At 43.8% G+C, this 19931-nt stretch overlaps 1 protein-coding gene across 1 annotated transcript in view; it reads right to left on the reverse strand.

Annotated features, from left to right (window-relative positions):
* Positions 1 to 6360: 6360 nt before the first annotated feature.
* LOC119181889 (uncharacterized) overlaps positions 6361 to 19931 on the reverse strand; it is a 40614-nt gene continuing 27043 nt past the window's right edge. The window contains exons 11-18 of the mRNA XM_037433130.2: positions 15624 to 15764; positions 15007 to 15108; positions 14350 to 14531; positions 13209 to 13366; positions 12454 to 12623; positions 11388 to 11543; positions 9313 to 9500; positions 6361 to 6565 (exon numbers count right to left, since the gene is read on the reverse strand). Of these exons, the coding sequence (XP_037289027.2) occupies positions 6361 to 6565; positions 9313 to 9500; positions 11388 to 11543; positions 12454 to 12623; positions 13209 to 13366; positions 14350 to 14531; positions 15007 to 15108; positions 15624 to 15764 (1302 nt within the window). The remainder of the gene's footprint in view (positions 6566 to 9312; positions 9501 to 11387; positions 11544 to 12453; positions 12624 to 13208; positions 13367 to 14349; positions 14532 to 15006; positions 15109 to 15623; positions 15765 to 19931) is intronic.

The raw sequence follows: 19931 nt of genomic DNA on the forward strand, positions 1-19931 counted from the left end.
AGTACTTTATACTCAACTAGGGGAGATCACTGAGCCGTCCCAACTAGAAACTGACACTAACGGCGATTCCTGTCTGTACGAGGCTACTTCTGTAACGCGAAGCGCAGTCGGAGTAATTATGATCGGTCGTTTGTTTATACGGGCACATGTTGGTGTCACTGGTTTTCGGTCAAAAAAAGTTGAGTTACTGCACGATTTCCACTATGATTTCAACATCACTTTCTGGGGAACGTAGTGCTTCAAGTAGGGAAAACGAACTTTCAATTACAAATGCGCGCACTACTTTAATTAGCAGCGAAAATGCGCTTATGCTTGCAAAGGAAACCACGTATAGCACGACTCTCTTGCACAGATGAATGGCTGGTGAGCCGAAGTTTTGTGGGTGGTTCTTGTACTTATTTTTAGGTTGTAACCTATTTTAGATAATTTCGTTACCATCACCTTCACCAATTGCACGTTTGTTGTGTTGTATTGTCGTTCTTAAATAGCGCGCGTGGATGAATCAAGTAGCATTAGTGGCAACCTCGCAAACGTGAATTCAACCGAACAGAGACTGTCCTTGAGAGAACGTTAAAAACGAACGTATATGCTTACGTTCATGGCTGCTCATACACTCACTGTACAATATAACTGAAAGTGATTTCTTCAGCTCCCCTTCGTTCTTGGAGATTTTAGGTAAAATTAAAACTATTTAGAAAATGAAAATATTCAATCAATTCCTGCTTTCTCTCTCTCTCTCTCTCTCTCTCTCTCTCTCTCTCTCTCTCTCTCTCTCTCTGTGTGTGTGTGTGTGTGTGTGTGTGTGTGTGTGTGTGTGTGTGTGTGTGTGTGTGTGTGTGTGTGTGTGTGTGTGTGTGTGTGTGTGTGTGTGTGTGTGTGTGTGTGTGTGTGTGTGTGTTAAAGGAAAGGGGCTTCTTTTATGATAATTATTTGCTTGTTACCTTGGCAGCATGTGGTATTTCTGCCTCCTACTCCAAATACAGCGTTGGAGCGTACAAATCAGCCAACGAAAAAAAAAAAAGCACTTGTTGCTTTGCGGTCATATTGAGCGTGGGAATTTGCATTTTTGACACTGGTCGAGCTGGACTGTATTTATTTACGATTGCTCTCTTATATACTGTACGGCGATGTTTCCTAGCCATGTGCGAATGAAATAAAACCGTGCGCATCACATTGCTAGAATTCCATTCTGGCTTCATACGACTGAATGGTAGGCGAAAGCCGTGTGTGCTGAACTAAACTCATCTCCGTATGTTGCCCTTGGGAGCTGTTTCATATGTGCGGAGCGGAAAATACGTTACGACAGCGCAACCTCGGTAGTCCCTTTGTGAACGAACAGTGTTCTACGTACTTGGGCAGGAATGTACAGCCTGACGCGCCATATATTCGCAGTTTTGTAAACGCTGCGCATTTTATATTGAAATAATCTCCAAAGAAATAAAATCGGACTCGGAAATAAAAGTTTGCTCGCATCAATGAATGACACTCGCATATATACATTTACACATGTTTGAATGGAAACCTTCGCGCACTTGATCATGTCGCGTGTTGAAATGCTGCTACGCCAAGGTATAGGGCAACATGTGAAACGGGAACGACAAAGTGGCGTACCGAACATTCTTGTATATTTCACATAACCATGCGCGCATAGCACACATTTCTAACTTTGATCACAACCTTTTAACGCCCGTACTACCTGGCTCACAACTTTTAGGGGCGAAGCTCCTCTTAGTCTAACCTTGTCCTGCGTCACGCGTAACCGAGAGAAGAAGAGACGAGAAACAAAAGGAGGCAGTGTCTTCCGAAAAGTAAAATAAACGGCGCTGTCTCATATAAGTACATATAAACTGCCCTTTAGAGGGTATTTTAGATGGCACTGTACCGCTACTCTTCGATTGACTGCTGCGCGGGCTCTGCCTGGGTACGCGGAGAACGATCGCCTCTCAAAGTTTCCTGGATGGTCCTGGATAGTCGCCGTACATAGCGGATCGTTGGTGGATCATGAACTAAGCAGAGGGGCAGGCGCGTTGAAGACGCTTGCGCTCGGCTCCTTGGCTCGATCGCCTCTCGTGGGTGTTACCCACTAGCCGTCTGCATTCTCGTACGCAATGGGGCGCATGGACGCATGCACGGACGGACGGACACACGAACGGATGGATGGACGGACGCTTCGCCCCGCTCATCATCGTTCACTCCGTGGATATGCTGTGATTTTTAACACCCTTGTGAATCATGAGCATTTGACCTTAAAAATGAAATATTTGTTGCTTTCAACGTTCTAATACCACGATATGACGAGGAGACGCTCCAAATAGGAGGGATTCGAAAATGTTGGCCATCTGGTGTTCTTTATTGTGCATCTAAACCTAAGCACGCGGGTGTTCAGCGTTTCGTCAACACCGTGATGCGGCCGCCGCGGCCAGGATTCGATCGCGCGACCTTCGGGGTCAGCAGTCGAGAAACATAGACACACCACGGTGGTTAGGTTTATATATTGGTGCGGAGCCGATAGGTAGTGTATGTTCTCCCGTTTCTAGATACACGCATGCATAGGTCGTAAAAAAGAGGAGAGGGACAAGAACAAGAGAGAAGGCAGGAAGGTTAACCAGGCGCAGGCCCGGTTTGCTACCCCACGCTGGGGGAATGGGAAGGGGGGCATAAAGATGAGAGAGAGGAAAGGGAAGAGAAAGATAAAAAAAAGATTGTCTGTCAATGGGCTGACGCGTATGCAGAGGTGGCACTACACAAAAGTTAAAGGTGTTCACATAGGCCTGTAGTCCTCAAGAAGCACAAGATGGCTTTGACTGCTTTTTGAGCCGACGAAAGGCGAGGACGGTGTTCCAGTAGCATCAGCATAGAGAGTGACCGATCGTCTAATTGTTGCAATGCGTCCGGAAGCTTCTGTCTTTCAGAGGCAAATCGAGGGCAATGGCATATCAGATGGTCGATGTCTTCTTCGGTGCAGCTGACGTCGCATTCCGCATTGTCGGTCAATCCGATGAGGGTTGTATATGCTTTTGTGAAGGCGCAACCGCCAACCAAAGGCGACAAAGAAGCGATGCTTCACGTCGACGAAGTCCGGATGGAGGTCTGAGTTCCAGTCGAGGGTTTATTTGGTTGAGTCTCGTATGTCTTATAAAAAAAAAATGTGGAACTCCTTAGGGCTCACTCACGAAATATATTTTGCGCTTAGGGCTGACTAGGACTATAGTGCCTAGAATAGATATTCTAGGCACTATACTAGGGCTCACACTCACCAAATTTTCCTTATTCGGGCTCACTCTGACTCAAGCTCAGCAAAATGTTACTCACCCGGACTCAGACCCACAGTCAGATATGAGTCTGACTGAGTATTAGTGAGAAGACTCACGAGTAGGTTTGCCGACCTAAGCTCGCCTGTTTCTTTTTGGTCGGATCCGAATTCAAAAACGCAAGAATTTTATCACAGAAGAACGCGCCTCACTGACAACAGCCGAATGCGATCCACGCAAGATCGGTGCTCGACCGATCGCATATGGTGCGGTCTTAAGGAGTGTTCTGCCATCTGTCGGTGCTTACGCAAAATACAAGTGGTTCTTCTAATGTTTATCGCGCGGCAAATTACGAATAGGCGAAATTGAAACTAATTTCGTAAACTTGAGAATTATCGTCAGAGTGTGGGTGAAAGCATGCGTAAATAAATGTAAGATGTGAAGTTACAAATATTAATTCATCCCCACTTATTATTTTTTTAGAGAATACTCACTACGTGGCTGATCGAGGGAATAAGGTACAACCATGTTGTCCATTTATTCTTAAGCAATAAACAACGCCAAAAGATACGAAAAAACTACCAAAAACAAAGAAGTGATATGGTCCACAAAAAGAACTGCCACCGTTCGAGTCAAGATTTTTTTCATCTTACCTGTCATTCGCAGTGCCTCTGTAAGCATAAATATTAATAAGTGTTCAAGTGCGGCATAGAAAATGTCGAATTTATGTACAAATACACTGTTACAACCTATTGGCTAGTTAATATATTGATTTATTTTTATTTTTTAATTTTCGTGATTTTTTAAATATTGATTGTGCCAGTGAATTTAAAACACCCATTCCTAAGAGGCATTTGAATTGTAAAACAATATTATCTCTAAAACAACGTACCGTCCATTTTATGGCCGATCTCCACGGAGGGTTGCGCTAGGTTGCTAAGGAACAACCAACCAGTGAACATCTCTGCTTCGGTGGAACAATGGCTACTGTGCTGGTCTGCTGACCCAAAAGGTCGCGAGTTCGGTCCCGGTTGCGGAGGTCGCATTTCGATTTAGGTAAAATGGTAGAGGCTCAGGTATTGTGTTACGTCAGTGCGCAATAAAGAACACGAAATGGTGCAAATTTCCGGAGCCCTCTACTACGGCGTGTCTCAAAATTATATGGTGGTTTTGAGACATATATCCCCAGATATTGTACCTAAGTCCGGCATACAGTACTGTAACACGCACCAAGTTATAAATATATTTGCTAGTTTTCCTCATACAAGTGGCGTAGCTGACATATTGTGGCTTCACAGAGCGCCGGCATGAATGAAGAAGCCTTCATATTTTCATTTGCCTAATCATTTGTCGCCCGCAGGATAGGCAACCGGCCTTGTCTGTTTTTTTTTTTTTTTTTTTGCAATATAGCTGCCTGAACTGTGGTTTTTAACGAGGTTTCGTCTATGCGGCACCTCATCCACTTAAGCGCATTTTATCTATAGCAGGAAGGTGTTCTGAAACTGGCGAGTCTATTTGCACCTCGGCACATGGTGGCCCCGTGGCATGTGCAAGAACGTCACGTTTGAGGACATTCTCAGTCAGCTGGTCAAGACGAATGAAAAATGGTGCGCTTTACGAGCGTTGTCCTGTGGTCGTCGTTCAGCGCTCATTCAGTGTACCAGGTTTCCTGGGTATTCGTGAAGCTGTTTCAGCCGTCCCCTACGACTGGGGTGGTCGCGCTTTTTTTCTATCCTTTTTTTTTCACTTCCGTAGTTACGCTGTAAACATTTCTATAGGTTGTGCTGTTCGTACTTTCAGTTATGTCCAACAAACTTCCCAAGTTTCCCCGCGTCATAACTTTATTGGTAGAGACGTGCTGTTCTACGAATGAAACTATGCGAAACGTTTCTTTGCCGGTGACGTGACCATAATTTAGGCCCGCAGCCAGGAATTTTATCTTGGGGGTAATTATAATAATTTTAGCTAGTGCCTTAATAAAGGGCTAATATACTCAGGACCTACATAAAAGAACTTGCTGATGGCCTTGAGTATTTCATAAAATTGCCTATTTTCATTATTTATTTTCGGCAAAACACCCCCTTTATCAAGTTTTAGGGGGCAACGGGCTAGGGAATTCGCCATGTACTTATGCGAGTACTTCTCACGGAACTACTCTTCCCTGCTGAAGCAGTATCAAAAATGTTGACAAGTACAATATTTAAGAGTTTTTCTTGTTCCGGACAATGACGACGTTTGGGATCATAGCAATAATGAAGGTTGCGAGACTAGTGTGACAAAACATCTTCACGTCGGCGCCGTGTATGAACCAAGACGATCAAACAAGCTTGATTCACACTCGAGTAATGCGGGAACTACAAACATATACGAACCCATCAGAAATTTTTTTCTTCAACAGGTTACAAAATCGCTCTAGCCCAGAGCATCAATCCGGCGCAGTTGGTTTCATCAAACGATCACACGACCATCATATTCCGTGCATCTGCCGGCTTCGGCATGACTGGCTTCAAATATTCAGCATTCGACTGCACTGAGTTGTTAACTTTGTTAGGTTCCCTTTACAATCTGTGCCCTTTTACTCAGCTCGCAAACGCCACGAAAATGTGTTTGTGACATGTTTGATACACGAAGAAAAATATTGCTTCTTCGATCGTCAAGTGTTCAGGTTATTATTTAAATTCGGGAAAGGAGGTGGGGGGAGCTAGAACACTACATTTCTCAAGATCTGCATACGACAGTAGGTTTCTGTATGTCAGAGAATTTTTGTAATCGTTTCATCATTTGTCTACCCATTATTCTGCATTCGTCCACCCTTCTAAACTATCTTCTGATGGCGTGATTGGAGTGCGTTCACATGGTATAGACACGGGTTCCTGCGCTAATAAAAGTAGTTGTAAGAAAGCTGTAGTGTTCTCTCCCTTCTTTACCTCTGTTCTTCTTGGTGCGGCACCTGATTATTCGACGCGTGTAAGCCTCTGTAGGTTCGGGCTGTACTTGGATGGATGATTGTCTGGCCGTCCAGCGTTTCAGTAGAGCTGGTGAACTTTCTGTATAAAGCTGGAGTGTCACTAGATAAATACTCGGCAACAGTCTGTCTCAGGTAGTGGTTCTATCCGAAAAAGTTGAGCTTCGGCGCGAGCCACCGCCACAGCGTTCCCTTGGCCCGAGTTCTCGCCCAGGCAACCGACACGGGGTCCAGGTCGTTAGGCTTTCTCAGGTCCAGCAGGTGGGCGGCGTTCCGCACCACAATAGATGTCGTGGACTCCGGGCCCGACAGGACGCCGCCATAGTACCACGGGTCCCGCAGGTTGTTTCTGCATGTTTTCAGAATCTTTGAGCACGTAGATTGATCAAACATGATGCTAGGTATTATTCGACTAGTAAGTAAGCCTAATACAATGTACAGTTTCAAATTTAGCCGTGTTATGGCCCCCTAGCATCTCATAATGTGGACGTTTTGCTGAAAGGTGTAAAAAGGTAGTACGGGTTCCGTTCATTGCAACCGAACGGTCATGCGCCTTCCATGTGTTCTATATAACGCTTTTCATATTTTCTGCATAACCGCATGAGTCTGTCCAAATAACATGCACGAATTTCGTATTCTCGCAAAATACATCTACACATTCATATGGTATTACTTATGTGCCATGGATTCCTTCCAATGTTTTCTGTACAATATCTATGCATGTACATCCATATATGTCTGCACAAAACCTTTATATTTCATATGGTTATTGTATAAAAATTGTTTGTTGATCATATGATAACATATATTTTAGCAGGTGTCTAAAGGTTAGAATTGCTTCAAAGCTGCTTCGTTTCATGTGAACACAAGTTAATTGTGTAGTTTATTTTTATATGTAACGAGTGAGTATCTATATCTTTAAAGACGACATCGAATGGTTTATCTAGTTCTTCAGTAAGGTTCTCTCAAAATCTACAGTTGAGAGTTTCATTGTTTTCCTAACTTTGTTTCTTTTCTATTTATGATAATGCTGATGATGATATGTGGAGTTTAACGTCTAAAAACCAGCATATGATTATGAGAGACGCTGTAGTGGAGGACTCTTCAAATTTCGCCCACCTGGGGTTCTTTAACGTCCACCCAAATCGGAGCCTACAGCATTTTCGCGTTCATACAAAATGCAGCCGCCGAAGCCGGGATTCGATCCCGCGACCTGCGGGTCAGCACCTGAGTACCCTAAGTACAGCCAAGCTGAGTATCTCAAACTGGCTTACCTAGGAGCGCACTTTCTAAAGATGGATAATATATGGCATAATATATGGATGAATAAATGAGTGCTGTTTAGTGACATCTCAAAAGATATAACACCGCTACGGCCAGGACTCCCAGGCGACTTATGAGCTGAGCAACAAAGCGCTATTTATTGCATGCCAATGTAGGAGGATGGCAGCCATGTATTTATTTACTTTTTATTTATTTATTTATTTATTTATTCATTTATTTATTTATTCTACCCTGTGGCACAGAGCACATTTCAGAGGGGACTCAAATGTACTATGAACCCTGTACTACCTCTCTTTTGCCTCTCACATTTCGTCCAACTCAGCACATTGCGTTCAAGATTTTTTTACATCCTTTTTTCTCTTTTTTTTAAAGGTTAACGTGTCTGTTAACTCAATGTCTGTTCAGATAGCCAGTAATTTTTTTTCCGGGGTGGAGGGGGGGGGGCGCTTAAAAACTGGAAAACCCATTTTTTTTTTTTTTGTAAAACATGATCTTCCATTTCAATTTTGAGGGGTGGGAAGAGGGCATCACTTTTGGCTACAGGACTGGTCTGTTCGCTATACAAAACGTGTTAACTTAATGAAACGTCGATATCCCCTAGGCGCTCTTGTTTTATCAGGCCTCGCGTACGCCCGATTAATTTTTTTACCTACCTATATACATATGAAAAAAAAAACTATTGAGACGTTGGCTACGTTAGAGCCAGCTATCCCGTCATCATGATAGTATGGTTGTGCGGCAACACACAAATACTATAGAAATAGAAAAGAATGAAGCAAAAAATAGAAACATAAAAATAATAATCAGAGGCACAATGCCCATATACAATACGTGTCGTATGCAGTATCAGCGCAGTCTTAGGGCATTGTGCAGTACTTACATACAGCGGGGTCACAATGCGAGTATATTTCGTACAGATATTTTTTTTTACACACAAGCATACAGCATGACTATGAGGTATGTTGATAACCGAGTTATCAAAGAGAGCAATAAAAATATAAACATTTCAATCCTTAAACTTGTGCCTATTAAGATATTACGAAGAGCACTTGCTGCATGTATTTCTTTCCTGTGTCACTGAGCGGCTCTTGCGAGGTTGAAGCCTGTACACATGCAATCGGAGGTTATGGTGCGTAGGTACATAATGGCACACGAATCGTATGTAAAACCTGCAATTATTTTGCATGTTAGGGTATGAGGTCATCTCATATAGTTGGCCTCTTGTGTTCTTAGTAAAGTGGAGCTTTGTTTACAGGTTTTTCTCAAGAATCAGAAAATTAAAGGCAGAAATCAAACGCAGTATGCGAAAATTGTAATGAACATTGAAGTTTTAAACAATGGGAAGAAATCTCGTTCTCGTATTCTTATTTTCCATGTGAAATGCTTCACTCATGTGAAGTGAAAGCGACACGTTCTTCTAAATAGTGTTGTGCATCGCTTAATTGGGCGCATCATCATTATCAGTGGATGCAACGGTTGCGTATAGCAGTCATCTCTTTGTCGCAAAATAGACGCTGCTGCGGCCTCAGTGGCTCTGCAAAGTACAAATCCTGGCTTTTCCAAACGTGGTTTGAGCTAGTATACCGAAATATAAACGTAGGATATAAATCGCTGAGCATCCATTTTGCACGGTCTTATTTATCCAACTTAGGGTGAAAAATGTGATCGTGGGAAACGAATGAAAACACAATACTTTCCGGGTACGTTGTGAAGGAAAAAAAAACTTATCACGCGGAATCGTACGACACGAGTGCACTGTATTCAACAAAAACTGTGCAGATAATGTGGCTTGCACGTCCGTGCAAAACTCACGTGAATATTACGTTGGAGACGCCCTGAAAATCGCTGCCGCCGTAGAGCACCTTCAGTCTTCCAGGATCAGGCGTCACTCCGAAGCGCTGCTGACACCTCTTGGCATGCTTGCGGACATCCCACTTCTTGGCTTTGAACATGTCTTCCGCGCCGTTGGTGCACTCTGGCATCACCAGTTCCGTGCACGTCTAAAGGAGAGGGTAGGGGGAGCGATTATGAAAAAGGGAACGAAGAATAAAGTAAACCCAACAACTCTCTGCAGCAAAACGAGACACCTCAGCAGTGGTCTAACGAGAGAACGGATAAGGAAGAATAGAAGAGATTGGAAGGAGAGCAAAGATGGGAGACTTAAAAAAGTTCGACGATGAGGCCCCGATCGGCGAGTGGTCTTCCAAGAGGGCACATCTTGGACGGGACAACCGTCAGTCGTGAAATCCGCTGAGCGTCTCTCGAGGAGGAGCACATTGCATGGATGCACCACTTGTGCGAGCATCAAACACATTTCATGGATGCACAACTTCTCTGAGCATCGAACACATTTCACAGATGCACCCCTTGTGTGAGCATCAAACTGTTTGATTGCAATATTATTGCTATTGCTTATGAAAATGTGCAATAGGGTAGTCGTCACACTTAAGTGGCTCGTGAAATGTGAACCACGCATCAAATTTCCAAATATTAATTCAACTTTAGTTACTATTACTACTCAAATTGCCGGATACAGCGAGTAACGAAGTGCATTGAAACGTACAAAACACGGAAGGTCGTAGGAATGACTACCGAATACTACCATCAGATGTGCAGTTGTCAAATTAGCTCTTAAGTGTGTAACACTTCAAAGGCTCACTTTCTCATCCATCCATCGATTTTATGTGGCGTGATCACGCTCAAAATCAGGAGGATAACGCTCAAAATCAAAACAAGACTAGCTATGCTCAAAACCAGCTTGAAATGTACGACTGATGTCGAAAATATTTTACTTAACGGACATAACCAAGAAGTGTTCGCAACCATGAAGTACATATAGTTAAAAATGGTTCAGAAACATGCATGCACCAGACTCCCGTGCCACGCAAGTCAAGGCGCCTCGCCTAAACTACGATTGCTCCTTGGACCGGTGCTCTGCGGTGCATTCGTCGTACATTGCCGCCGCCAGCGCCACCAAAATTCATCAGGCCCAAGGGACGGCTTTATGCTCTCCCATAGTATTGTACCTAGTACTCTAAATTGTTACCCACTTTTAAAACACGCGTTTACAAGGGAAACAACATCATGGAACTCGCTGCAGGCGACTTGAATCTAAACCGCGTTGACAAGAAAGAAGTCGATAAAGCACTGCAGGAAGTAGCACGCATGCCGCACTCCAAGTTTGCGAATCTCCTTAATGAGATTCCGTTCGCACTAGGGAAACCCTCCATGCTTACCCAAAACATTGACGGCATCGACGGTTTGGTAAACGCAACAGTAGGAGCTCTACGAACGGGAATCGCTGGTTACCTATGCTACGCATTTCCTCAGGCATCACAGTAGTGGCGCCGCATTTAGTGCATGATTTAGTGAAGGAACGTTACCAAACGCTATGGACATGAACGACATTTTTTTACTATTTCACTGTTTTGGCTTCGAAATATTGCATATGTTTTGCATTAATCCCAACCACCGGTGCCAAAAGATGTCAGCACGGGGCCCAAAAATAACCGGTTGCGCTGATACGTCCGGCTGTCGTCATTTTGGTAACGCTTATTCCATCGCAGCCGATATCTTTAATCAAAGAACTGCCCGCAGACGGGCTATTTAGTTCGCCGATTTAGTTAGGAAGAACATCTAAATGGTAAAACGAAACACTAGCAGGAAACGCGAGCCTTCTTTTTTTTTCCCCGTGAAATCCTCCACCATTTCTTGACGCATGTGTTCGGGGTACTCGGTATTCAAGGTTCGAGAGATGGTGCAAAGGGATGCGTCAACAATATGCTCGTTTTTTGTATCTCAATAGATAACAGTCGCTCGAATAAAACATTACCTATTTAAATTTATGTGACATTCATTAGTCACGTTTTCAAAAACTCGAAGAGTACCTGGAACAGCCAGCCCGCGTGAACTCCGATGTTACCATCGATGCTGTAGCAGGCAGCGTTTCCGGAGCTGTTGTAGAGGACAGAGGCTGCTTTGTGGAGACTTCGCACGAGATCTTCACCCGTTTGTAATGGGTTCCACAGGAACCGACAGGCTTCCTGCAAGGCACGTCAGCTTTTCAATAGCGTCGCAGGCCAGCATAGCGACGTAGGCATTGCTACTGTTTTCGAAGCATGCCATGCTAAGGGATCAATTATAGGCACGCAATGGACAGGCACTCACGTTCTACCCTGGTGAAACATTGCTCCCTCATCTTTCTTCTTGTCGTCCCTCAATTATTTTACGCTAGGGTATTGTAGCAAAGCCCACGCATGTCTGTTGTTGTTGCTGTTGTTGTTGTTGTTGTTGTTGTCGTTGTTGTTTTTGTTGTTGTTGTTGTTGTTGTTGTTGTTGTTGTTGTTGTTGTTGTTGTTGTTGTTGTTGTTGTTGTTGTTGTTGTTGTTGTTGTTGTTGTTGTTGTTGTTGTTGTTGTTGTTGTTGTTGTTGTTGTTGTTGTTGTTGTTGTTGTTGTTGTTGTTGTTGTTGTTGTTGTTGTTGTTGTTGTTGTTGTTGTTGTTCAAGCAGTCGGTGAATTTTTTATTGTCCTAGAAGATATCGTAAACTTACCTATTTATTTGAAGTGTCACTTGTGGGCAACAAAATAAAGCCGGCAGTGTTTAGTGAAATATTTTTTTAGTCGCGATCATTAATTTCTCCAAGGTGAGAAAAACGTGTTGCTGGCTGACCTCCTAACCTTTCCTTCTTCTGCTCTTCTATTTGATCAATTGGAAGAATTCTGCGGACTACGCCTTGAAAATAGACCTTGCGTTCATTGATTTGCTCACTAGTAATTCATGGTCTTGAAACATTGGCGCTTCATAAGGCATGGCTCTCGCATTATTACATAGTAACGTAGCTTTAATTGTTCCATAATACGACGACGTGGCAGTCATGTGAATGTGTAACTCCCTTACGGTCATTTCCTGTGCGTATTGGGCATATGTATGTGTATAATGGTTAGTCCCTTGCCTTGACCGGATGCGCCGGCAGCTTCCCAAACAACTCTGTGTCGTAGGGGTAGTCGAGCATGGCCATCGTCTGGTAGGCTTCCTTCAGCCACTGGTACAAGTGCGGGATGCTGTCCGGGGTCAGTCGCTGACACGAGTGGAACGCCTCAGTGAGGAACTGCAGTCCATCGTCTGGGCGGAACAAGATAGCGCTTAATACACATTGTAACAGCCCATATACGTGACCACTGGTCAGTACAGGCGAGGTTGTTTCCTTACACGTAAATGTGTAACTTTCATGCAACACTGCATCTGAATGGAGCATGGAAGTACTAAGCGTCAACAGACGCCTACGAGAGAAACGAGACGTACACACAAGCGATGAGCGTCTCGTGGGTGTCTGACCACGTTGGTACTGCCTTGCTTCATAATGAACCAATTCACTCAAAAAAATATTGATGATGTGTATGAACATCGGTCCATCCTCTTTTACAGTGAAGTGTCTTTGACAGACTTTCTCATGTATATTTAGTGTAAGCCACAGTAACATCTGATTAGCCATGAAAAAGACTTCAATTGCTTGGCATGGGCTGAGACATCGCACTGCGTTGGCTAAAACATCCTGCTCCATTTTATTTTTGTAAACGGGGCATGTTTGTTTCGACATTGTCGTCGACCGTTACTATTCTCATTCATAACAGGAAGTTATTTGCATATGTAGATCATAACATTAGTTCGTAATTACCCTACACAACCAGCCTAACTTTCTAGGCTCACCTGTAGCCGCCATTTTGTCCATGATGGCCCACGACCTGCGGATGCTAGCAGCGCAGTTTTGCGACTGGCTCTTGTAGCTGTCGGTGATGGCACGTGGAAACTTGTCGCACGCAACCTCGCCGCTGTAGTAGGCGATGGGTGCACTTGATGCGTAGGCTCTGCGCAAGGAATAGCATCACAAGGCACAAAAGCCTTGAATTATCTCTTTCTCACGACTTGAAGTGAGATGTGTTTCATAAGTTTCGGTTAAATCCAGCCTCATAATCATCACCGCGACTACACTATTTAATCAGTCATCGCTGCTGCGCATTCCCCTCTACAGAAAAAAAAAGGTATGTGCTGTTCTTCAGTGGCACGATTTATATGATGCTTAAGTCAGGTAACCATGCTACCATTTTTAGATGCGGAGAAGGTTTTGTTCGGGCCTGTGTCCGTCCCTCGGCGACCATCCGCTCTCCCACTGCATATGCGCCAGCTCTCTCCTATTCTCTCGCGTGAACGCGAGGTGGTGGAAGGAGGTTGAGGTAGAGGAGGTGGCACAGCCGTGCCTCCACGTCGTTTCTCCTCTACCGTTTATCTCTCCGCAACAGCTGAGCGCTCAGAATAGTGCTGTAGTGCTGCGCGCGCTCGCTCCGTTGCACTCTCCCAGCAGCGCTGGGTGTTCACTTTGCGGCACACTCACGACAGTGTAACATGCACAAATGGGAAGGGGGGGGGGGGGGGGGACTAACGTAAGGGTAACATACAAATGAAAACACAAGTGAACACCAGCCCTACTTCGCATCCCCACATGGTTCCCTTTAGTGGGAGATGCTGTGATTTTCGCGTAACGCTTACAGTCTGCCGTTGCATCTGCCATGGCAAATCAAACTCACAATATGACGTTGCAAATAAGACTTGTTTATATGTTGAGTTGAAGCATTTTCGATTTGGTTGATTGATTGACTGACTTACTGACTCATTGATTGATTGATTGATTGATTGATTGATTGATTGATTGATTGATTGATTGATTGATGCAATGTTGAGCATGATGATCGCCCATAAATCGGATGTTTTCACAAAAACGCACTCATGCGCATGAAGTTCAAACCTTTTTTTGCAGGGATATGCAAGCGCAGCTAAAGAATTGTCCAGTCACCCTTTGACGAGGTGTGGGTAGCGGACGCGCATCCAGGCAGCCAACATTCCTCCGTATCCTCCCCCGAAGGTCACCACCATGCTCTTGTCGGCGCCCGGAGCGTGCTTCTTGATGTGCTGTATCAGGTAGGCAAAGTCGGCCAGTGCTTGCTCCGTCGTCAGGTAACCTCGCCTCTCCCTGGACTGTGACCAACACATTAAATGAACGGAATGAAGGGCTGCAAAACGAAGTCGCTTGTAGCTTCCGCATTAATCAACTTCTCTCGAAGTATAGTCCAGACTCTCGCGATGTTATTGGGGAAGAAAACTGCAAATATAAAATAGTACCCAAAATTACGCGTTCATGTGGAGCAAATGGATACACTATGACACTACGTCTGACGTACTATGCTTTTTACCTGGAATTCATTTATGGAGACAATTTTATTAGTCTACCTATACTGTAAATATACCGTTCTTCTCATGGATAATTCATAAAAGTGGCGACTAGATATAATGTGTGAAATACTGTTAGTCTGACTGTATTGAATTAGTCAAAGCCCGAGAGAAATTTAAAACAATTTGACCCGTCCTCCGGTTTGGTCATACAATGATTCATGTGAACAAAGCGGGCTGATCCAGCCATTTGTCGTCATAAAAAAGCCACCGATCGACTTACACTGAACGACCGCTCTCTGTAGGGCAGCGAGTCACCGTAATAGCGGTGTTCCGCGAATACCAGCATAGCCTTGAAGTCCACCGCCCAGTCGTACATTATTCCCTGCAAAGAAACGAAGCAATCACTGAAATCAACTTACAGTAGCGTGTGAAGTAAAGATGCAAGAGCTTCGTGATAGCCCTAGCGCCTTTTCACAGACAATGCGCTTTAAATGTGTGTAGGTAATTATAAGAATCTGCAGATTTACTTGTTTAGCAGTAGATTTATCGTAATGAACATATGTTGTATATCGACTGTCATACGCCCCAGATTTTCTTAAATAAGACATAAAATTGTTTGACTTGATTTAAAAGGTGAATGCCGTATAGTCCCCCTAGAGACGACGCTTAGACAGTGGCGCCTCCAAACTAAACTTAGCAGCTGAGAGGATTCCGATGTTTTTTTTTTTTTTTACGACTAGCGATTAACACTTCCGCCATCTCGTTTGAAAATATTTATTTTAAAGCAAACTGACTATTCAGCAGGGGATGTTCCTGGCTTCGGATAATACAATAATTCTGTATTTAAGGATTATTCATAACTATAATTTCTTTCACGAACATAAATGCGCCCCTTACCATTTGGTTGGCAAGGACTTCGACGTTCATTTCACTTCCAGTGCAGAAAAAGATAGGACCCCCATTCTTGTTCCAGTGGTCCTCGTATATTAAGTAACGTTGACGAAATGAGTCCCTGTTGCTGAAGCTGAAATGATCCACCTGGACAAGAAACACTGATAGTTAAGATAGTCCTGCAAGGCATAAAATGTGTTGACCAACTTCAAGATTCTCCCAGAGGAGTTTGTTGCTTATTCAGGCTTTCTCATTGACGAGAAACGCAATATGCGGGCTTCCTGTTAACACATCTTCATTGAATTTCTATGCAGCGTAAATGTTATAGAAGACAACTTTGTTAGTGCCCTCTGTGTTCATGCAAGCACGCATGAACACAGAGGGCACTAACATAGTTTGTTCTAGAAACCGGAGTGCACTTGTGCACTCAACTCATGAATCGAAGCTACGGGATCATGTTGTAAAAAGCGAAGAGATTCAGTGATATATAAGATATTATGATTCTCCGTTTGACAGTGCCAACCACGGCTTGCCTGCCTATTTCCGAGCACAGATATCTGTTCAGTTTCTAATATTAGCAATCTTAGTTCACATTTGCACAAAAGCAATTATTTATTGAATGTGTGGAGCGGTAGTCACGAAAAAGTACCGTACGACAACAGTACGTCTGAGAGAGCAAAGCAACGTGCAAAGCAGCTAGTGTGAAGCGCCAAATTGTCGTTTTGAGGATTAAAAGAAAATTGCGTATCTTGCACGTGAGGTGCACTGCTAAACAGACAGCGGGTAAGATAGTTATGGTAGTCCTGTTTTTCGTTGTCTTGCTAAGGTTTGTAATTTTCTTTTGTTTTTTTTTTCTTCTCTCTTAGTTTTCGCAATGTATTTTTTCTGTTAATTTCTATTACTTATTTCTCTGTCTTTTTCTTTCTTGACCTTTCTTTTTTTCTCTTTTATTGATTTCTCTTCCACTCTTTCTCTATTTCTCGCTTCACCCTTCTTTCTATTCTTTTCTCTCTATCTCTTGCTCTATTTTTTTCGCGTTCTTCGATTTTCTATTTACCTCGATCTTTTTGTTTATGCAGCTTTTTCTTCCCATTTCTTGCTTTCTCATTAAATTCTGCTATGCTTTGCTTTTTCCCCTCTTTCTGTTCACATTGTGTGGCGCCTGGTTTATATTTTATTCGGCCACGTTAGATTTCATATTAACGTGAACCTTTGCCAGACATGACGCCTGTATAGCGTTGTCTTGCGAAGAAGCTTCAAGTGCCAACGTGGCTCTGTGATGTAATACTTCAATGCTACTCAAAGGGCCCATGTTCTGATCCCATCCTATACTGGATATCTTTTTTTTTTTTCTATTCTCATTTTCTGTCTGACTTTGTGTGATCACTGTTACGGACACTTGCTGCACCTGCGACTTACCACTACGCCACCAAAATCGGCCGTTGTTGTGATGTCATAACAGTTTCCGCTGTAACGCAACAAATACCGTTTCCTGTGCTTTCTATGGCTTAACTGTCTGTTGGATTCATTTATTTGCGTATAACTAAAAAAAGCAAACTGCTCGAAAAACTGATCTTCTATCATAGCAACTTCTATCATAGAAAGTTTAACAAATTTGTTCACTATAAGTAGGTTTTTCATAAATTTATTCCACGAAAACACATAGTTGATTTACCTCACTGAAATTCTTGCGGTACGATCACTGTAAGTCGTGTAAGAAAACAACCGATTAATGATGGCGCATTCATATCGCTTACGCGCGAAGGATGATGTATTCGGGATAGTTCATCGACAGGTGTGACTCTCAAAATAGTGCAAGTCGTGTGGTTTGATTTATCTGAACACATAATCAACGTGGTGTATTAAAGATTTGCTTGTCCGCCAACCTATTTGTTAGTGAATTACAGCAGCTCCAGTGGAGGTCTAAACGTGAGTACATAGTGGAAAATTCAACCAGACCCATAGAGTTTACTATAAATACACTAGAGTGGGGCCAGAGTCTATGGAAGTTGAAACGCATGGCGCCTCAGCGAGCATGGGAATTATGGGTGTACAGTGCATGAATTTGCCTACTGTTAATACTTTGCTTTCCGTCTGAGTTGACGTGGCTTGAAGCTGCTTATCAGTGACGCTTCGCCACGCTAATCTTTTAGGCTCACCTGCTTAAATTTCGTCATGAAGTTCAGAATGGTGTGTTCTTTTATGCGAAACAAAACCAAAACACTGCAGTAAATGAAACGCCAAGTGCGGTCGCCGCAAGCGAGCATGAAGACAAGGCGAATTCATGTATAGCCCATAATTCCGATGGTAGCTGAACTATCACAGCGCCAGAGCCCCTCTAGTTAATTTGAAGAAACTTCTTGAGCAGGCCGACACACAGGATATTAACGCCGTAACTTCGTGTGTGTTTTTCGTCGTTACGTGAGCCTCTTAAAGGGAAAGACGAAGAATTCACAGCATATACACGGAGTCATTGATGATGAGGGGAGCGAAGCGTCCATCTGTCCTTCCGCACGTCTGTCTATCTGTCTGTATGTGTGTCTGTCTCTTTTTCTGTCTGGCGACGAGCACGAGCCACCGAGGCCTTCTGCGCCCGCCGCTCCAATTCGTCCATGCCCCTCCGGCACGTACGGCGACGATCCCAGAAACCAACCCCCGCTTTATAGAACGTCCCTTCACTCAACGGTTCACCTTCACTTGAGAAAGCTGATGGGAGCGCCGTCTCTATAGGCACGGCTAATCACTGCATATCAGCGATAATCTGCTGCGATTCTTCAGTACTGCAGCGTCATTTTCAACCGAGCAGCGGTGCAGTGCTCAACTCTGTCAAGTGAAGAGTGAAAGTCGGGTCGAGGAGCGTTTGTGAATACGGGGGGGGGGGGGGGGGGCATTCGTTTCCCGCGCACCCAGGCACAGCTCGCGCAGCAGCCAATCACAGAGTAGCAGGACAGCTCAATATAGAATATCCTCACTCAACTCAAGTTTGTATGTACTTCTATGACACAGCGCCATTTTTATACTAATCGGGAGATACTGCTGGTTACGCCTGATGTGGGACAAAGTTACACTAAAAGGAACTTTGCTCCTGAAAACAATATTGAGGTACAAATGCCTTAGGGACTCGGCTTGAGTGTCATTGTACCAGTCCATAATGAACGCGTATGCGCTACGAAAATTGGTGAAATTCCACAACTCGCCACCAACCCATACTATATCTATTATGAGATAAATAAAGGTTAGTCGTTACTGCCTTAAAACATTATGCTTGGCTTAGCCATCGTGACAGAATGTCAGATAAAACTTAACAAAGAAGCTCAATGTTCTTATTTAAAACCAGAGACACAAATGCACATCACAACATTAAATTCATCTACAATAATGCATGTTGTAGTGATTCAGTCATACGTCATCAAAGTGCTGTCTTCAATGTGCCGGTGCTTTACACCCTAAAATATTGCCACGGGACAGCTTTGAGCTCTCCCGTAGTAGAGTGACTAGTACATTAAATCGTTAACCTATTTTAGGGGCAAAGCTCCTTATAGCGGCACCTGTTCGTCCCCCGTAGTATGTAACAAGTATAACATTTTGACCTCCAAGGTGGTGCCGCTGAGGTACTTCTTCTGTGCGTTGTTGAACAATAAAAAATAGTGCTCAATGTACACGTCAATGGCTGCTAATGGGGAATGAGAGACAGGAACATTCGGCTTTTAGTTAACGCGCAGGCTGCGATCGCCATTAGCAGCCATTGGCATGTACATTGAGCACTATCTGACAAGAAAGGGTTGCTACGTTATACTCGCTGGGTGTAACCTCCTTAGCTTTAGAAAGGTTTAGCGAGCGTTGAGCCGCAGTGCCATGAATACAATGAACTTGTATATACCATGAATGAACTCGAGGTGGTTAAAAATGGGAAGTAGATACAAAGCGCAAGCCGTAAGAAAGTAAAAACCGAATTCTCCGCCTCTCATTTCCCATCACCAGCCATTGGCATGTACATTGAACACTATCTGACTGAAAAAGTCTGCTACGTCATACTCGCTGGGCGTAACCTCCTTGGTTTTCGAAAGGTTTAGCGAGCGTTCGGCCGCATTGCCATGAATACAGTGAACTAGTACCATGAGCTCGAGGTGGTTAAAGGTGGGAAGTGGACCCGAAGCGCAAGCCCTAAAAAAGTGTGCGTGTGCCACCTCTCGTTTAGTGCTTGAAATGTCCACTGAATGGCGGTGCTTCTATATTGGGAATATATGATAAAAAGATGCGAGATGGTGGGACTTGGAGTGTTGAATAGATGGACGAACGGACACATAGACATAT

Source organism: Rhipicephalus microplus, chromosome 10 (assembly GCF_043290135.1).
Source record: "Rhipicephalus microplus isolate Deutch F79 chromosome 10, USDA_Rmic, whole genome shotgun sequence".
NCBI classification, from domain to species: Eukaryota; Metazoa; Arthropoda; class Arachnida; order Ixodida; family Ixodidae; genus Rhipicephalus; species Rhipicephalus microplus.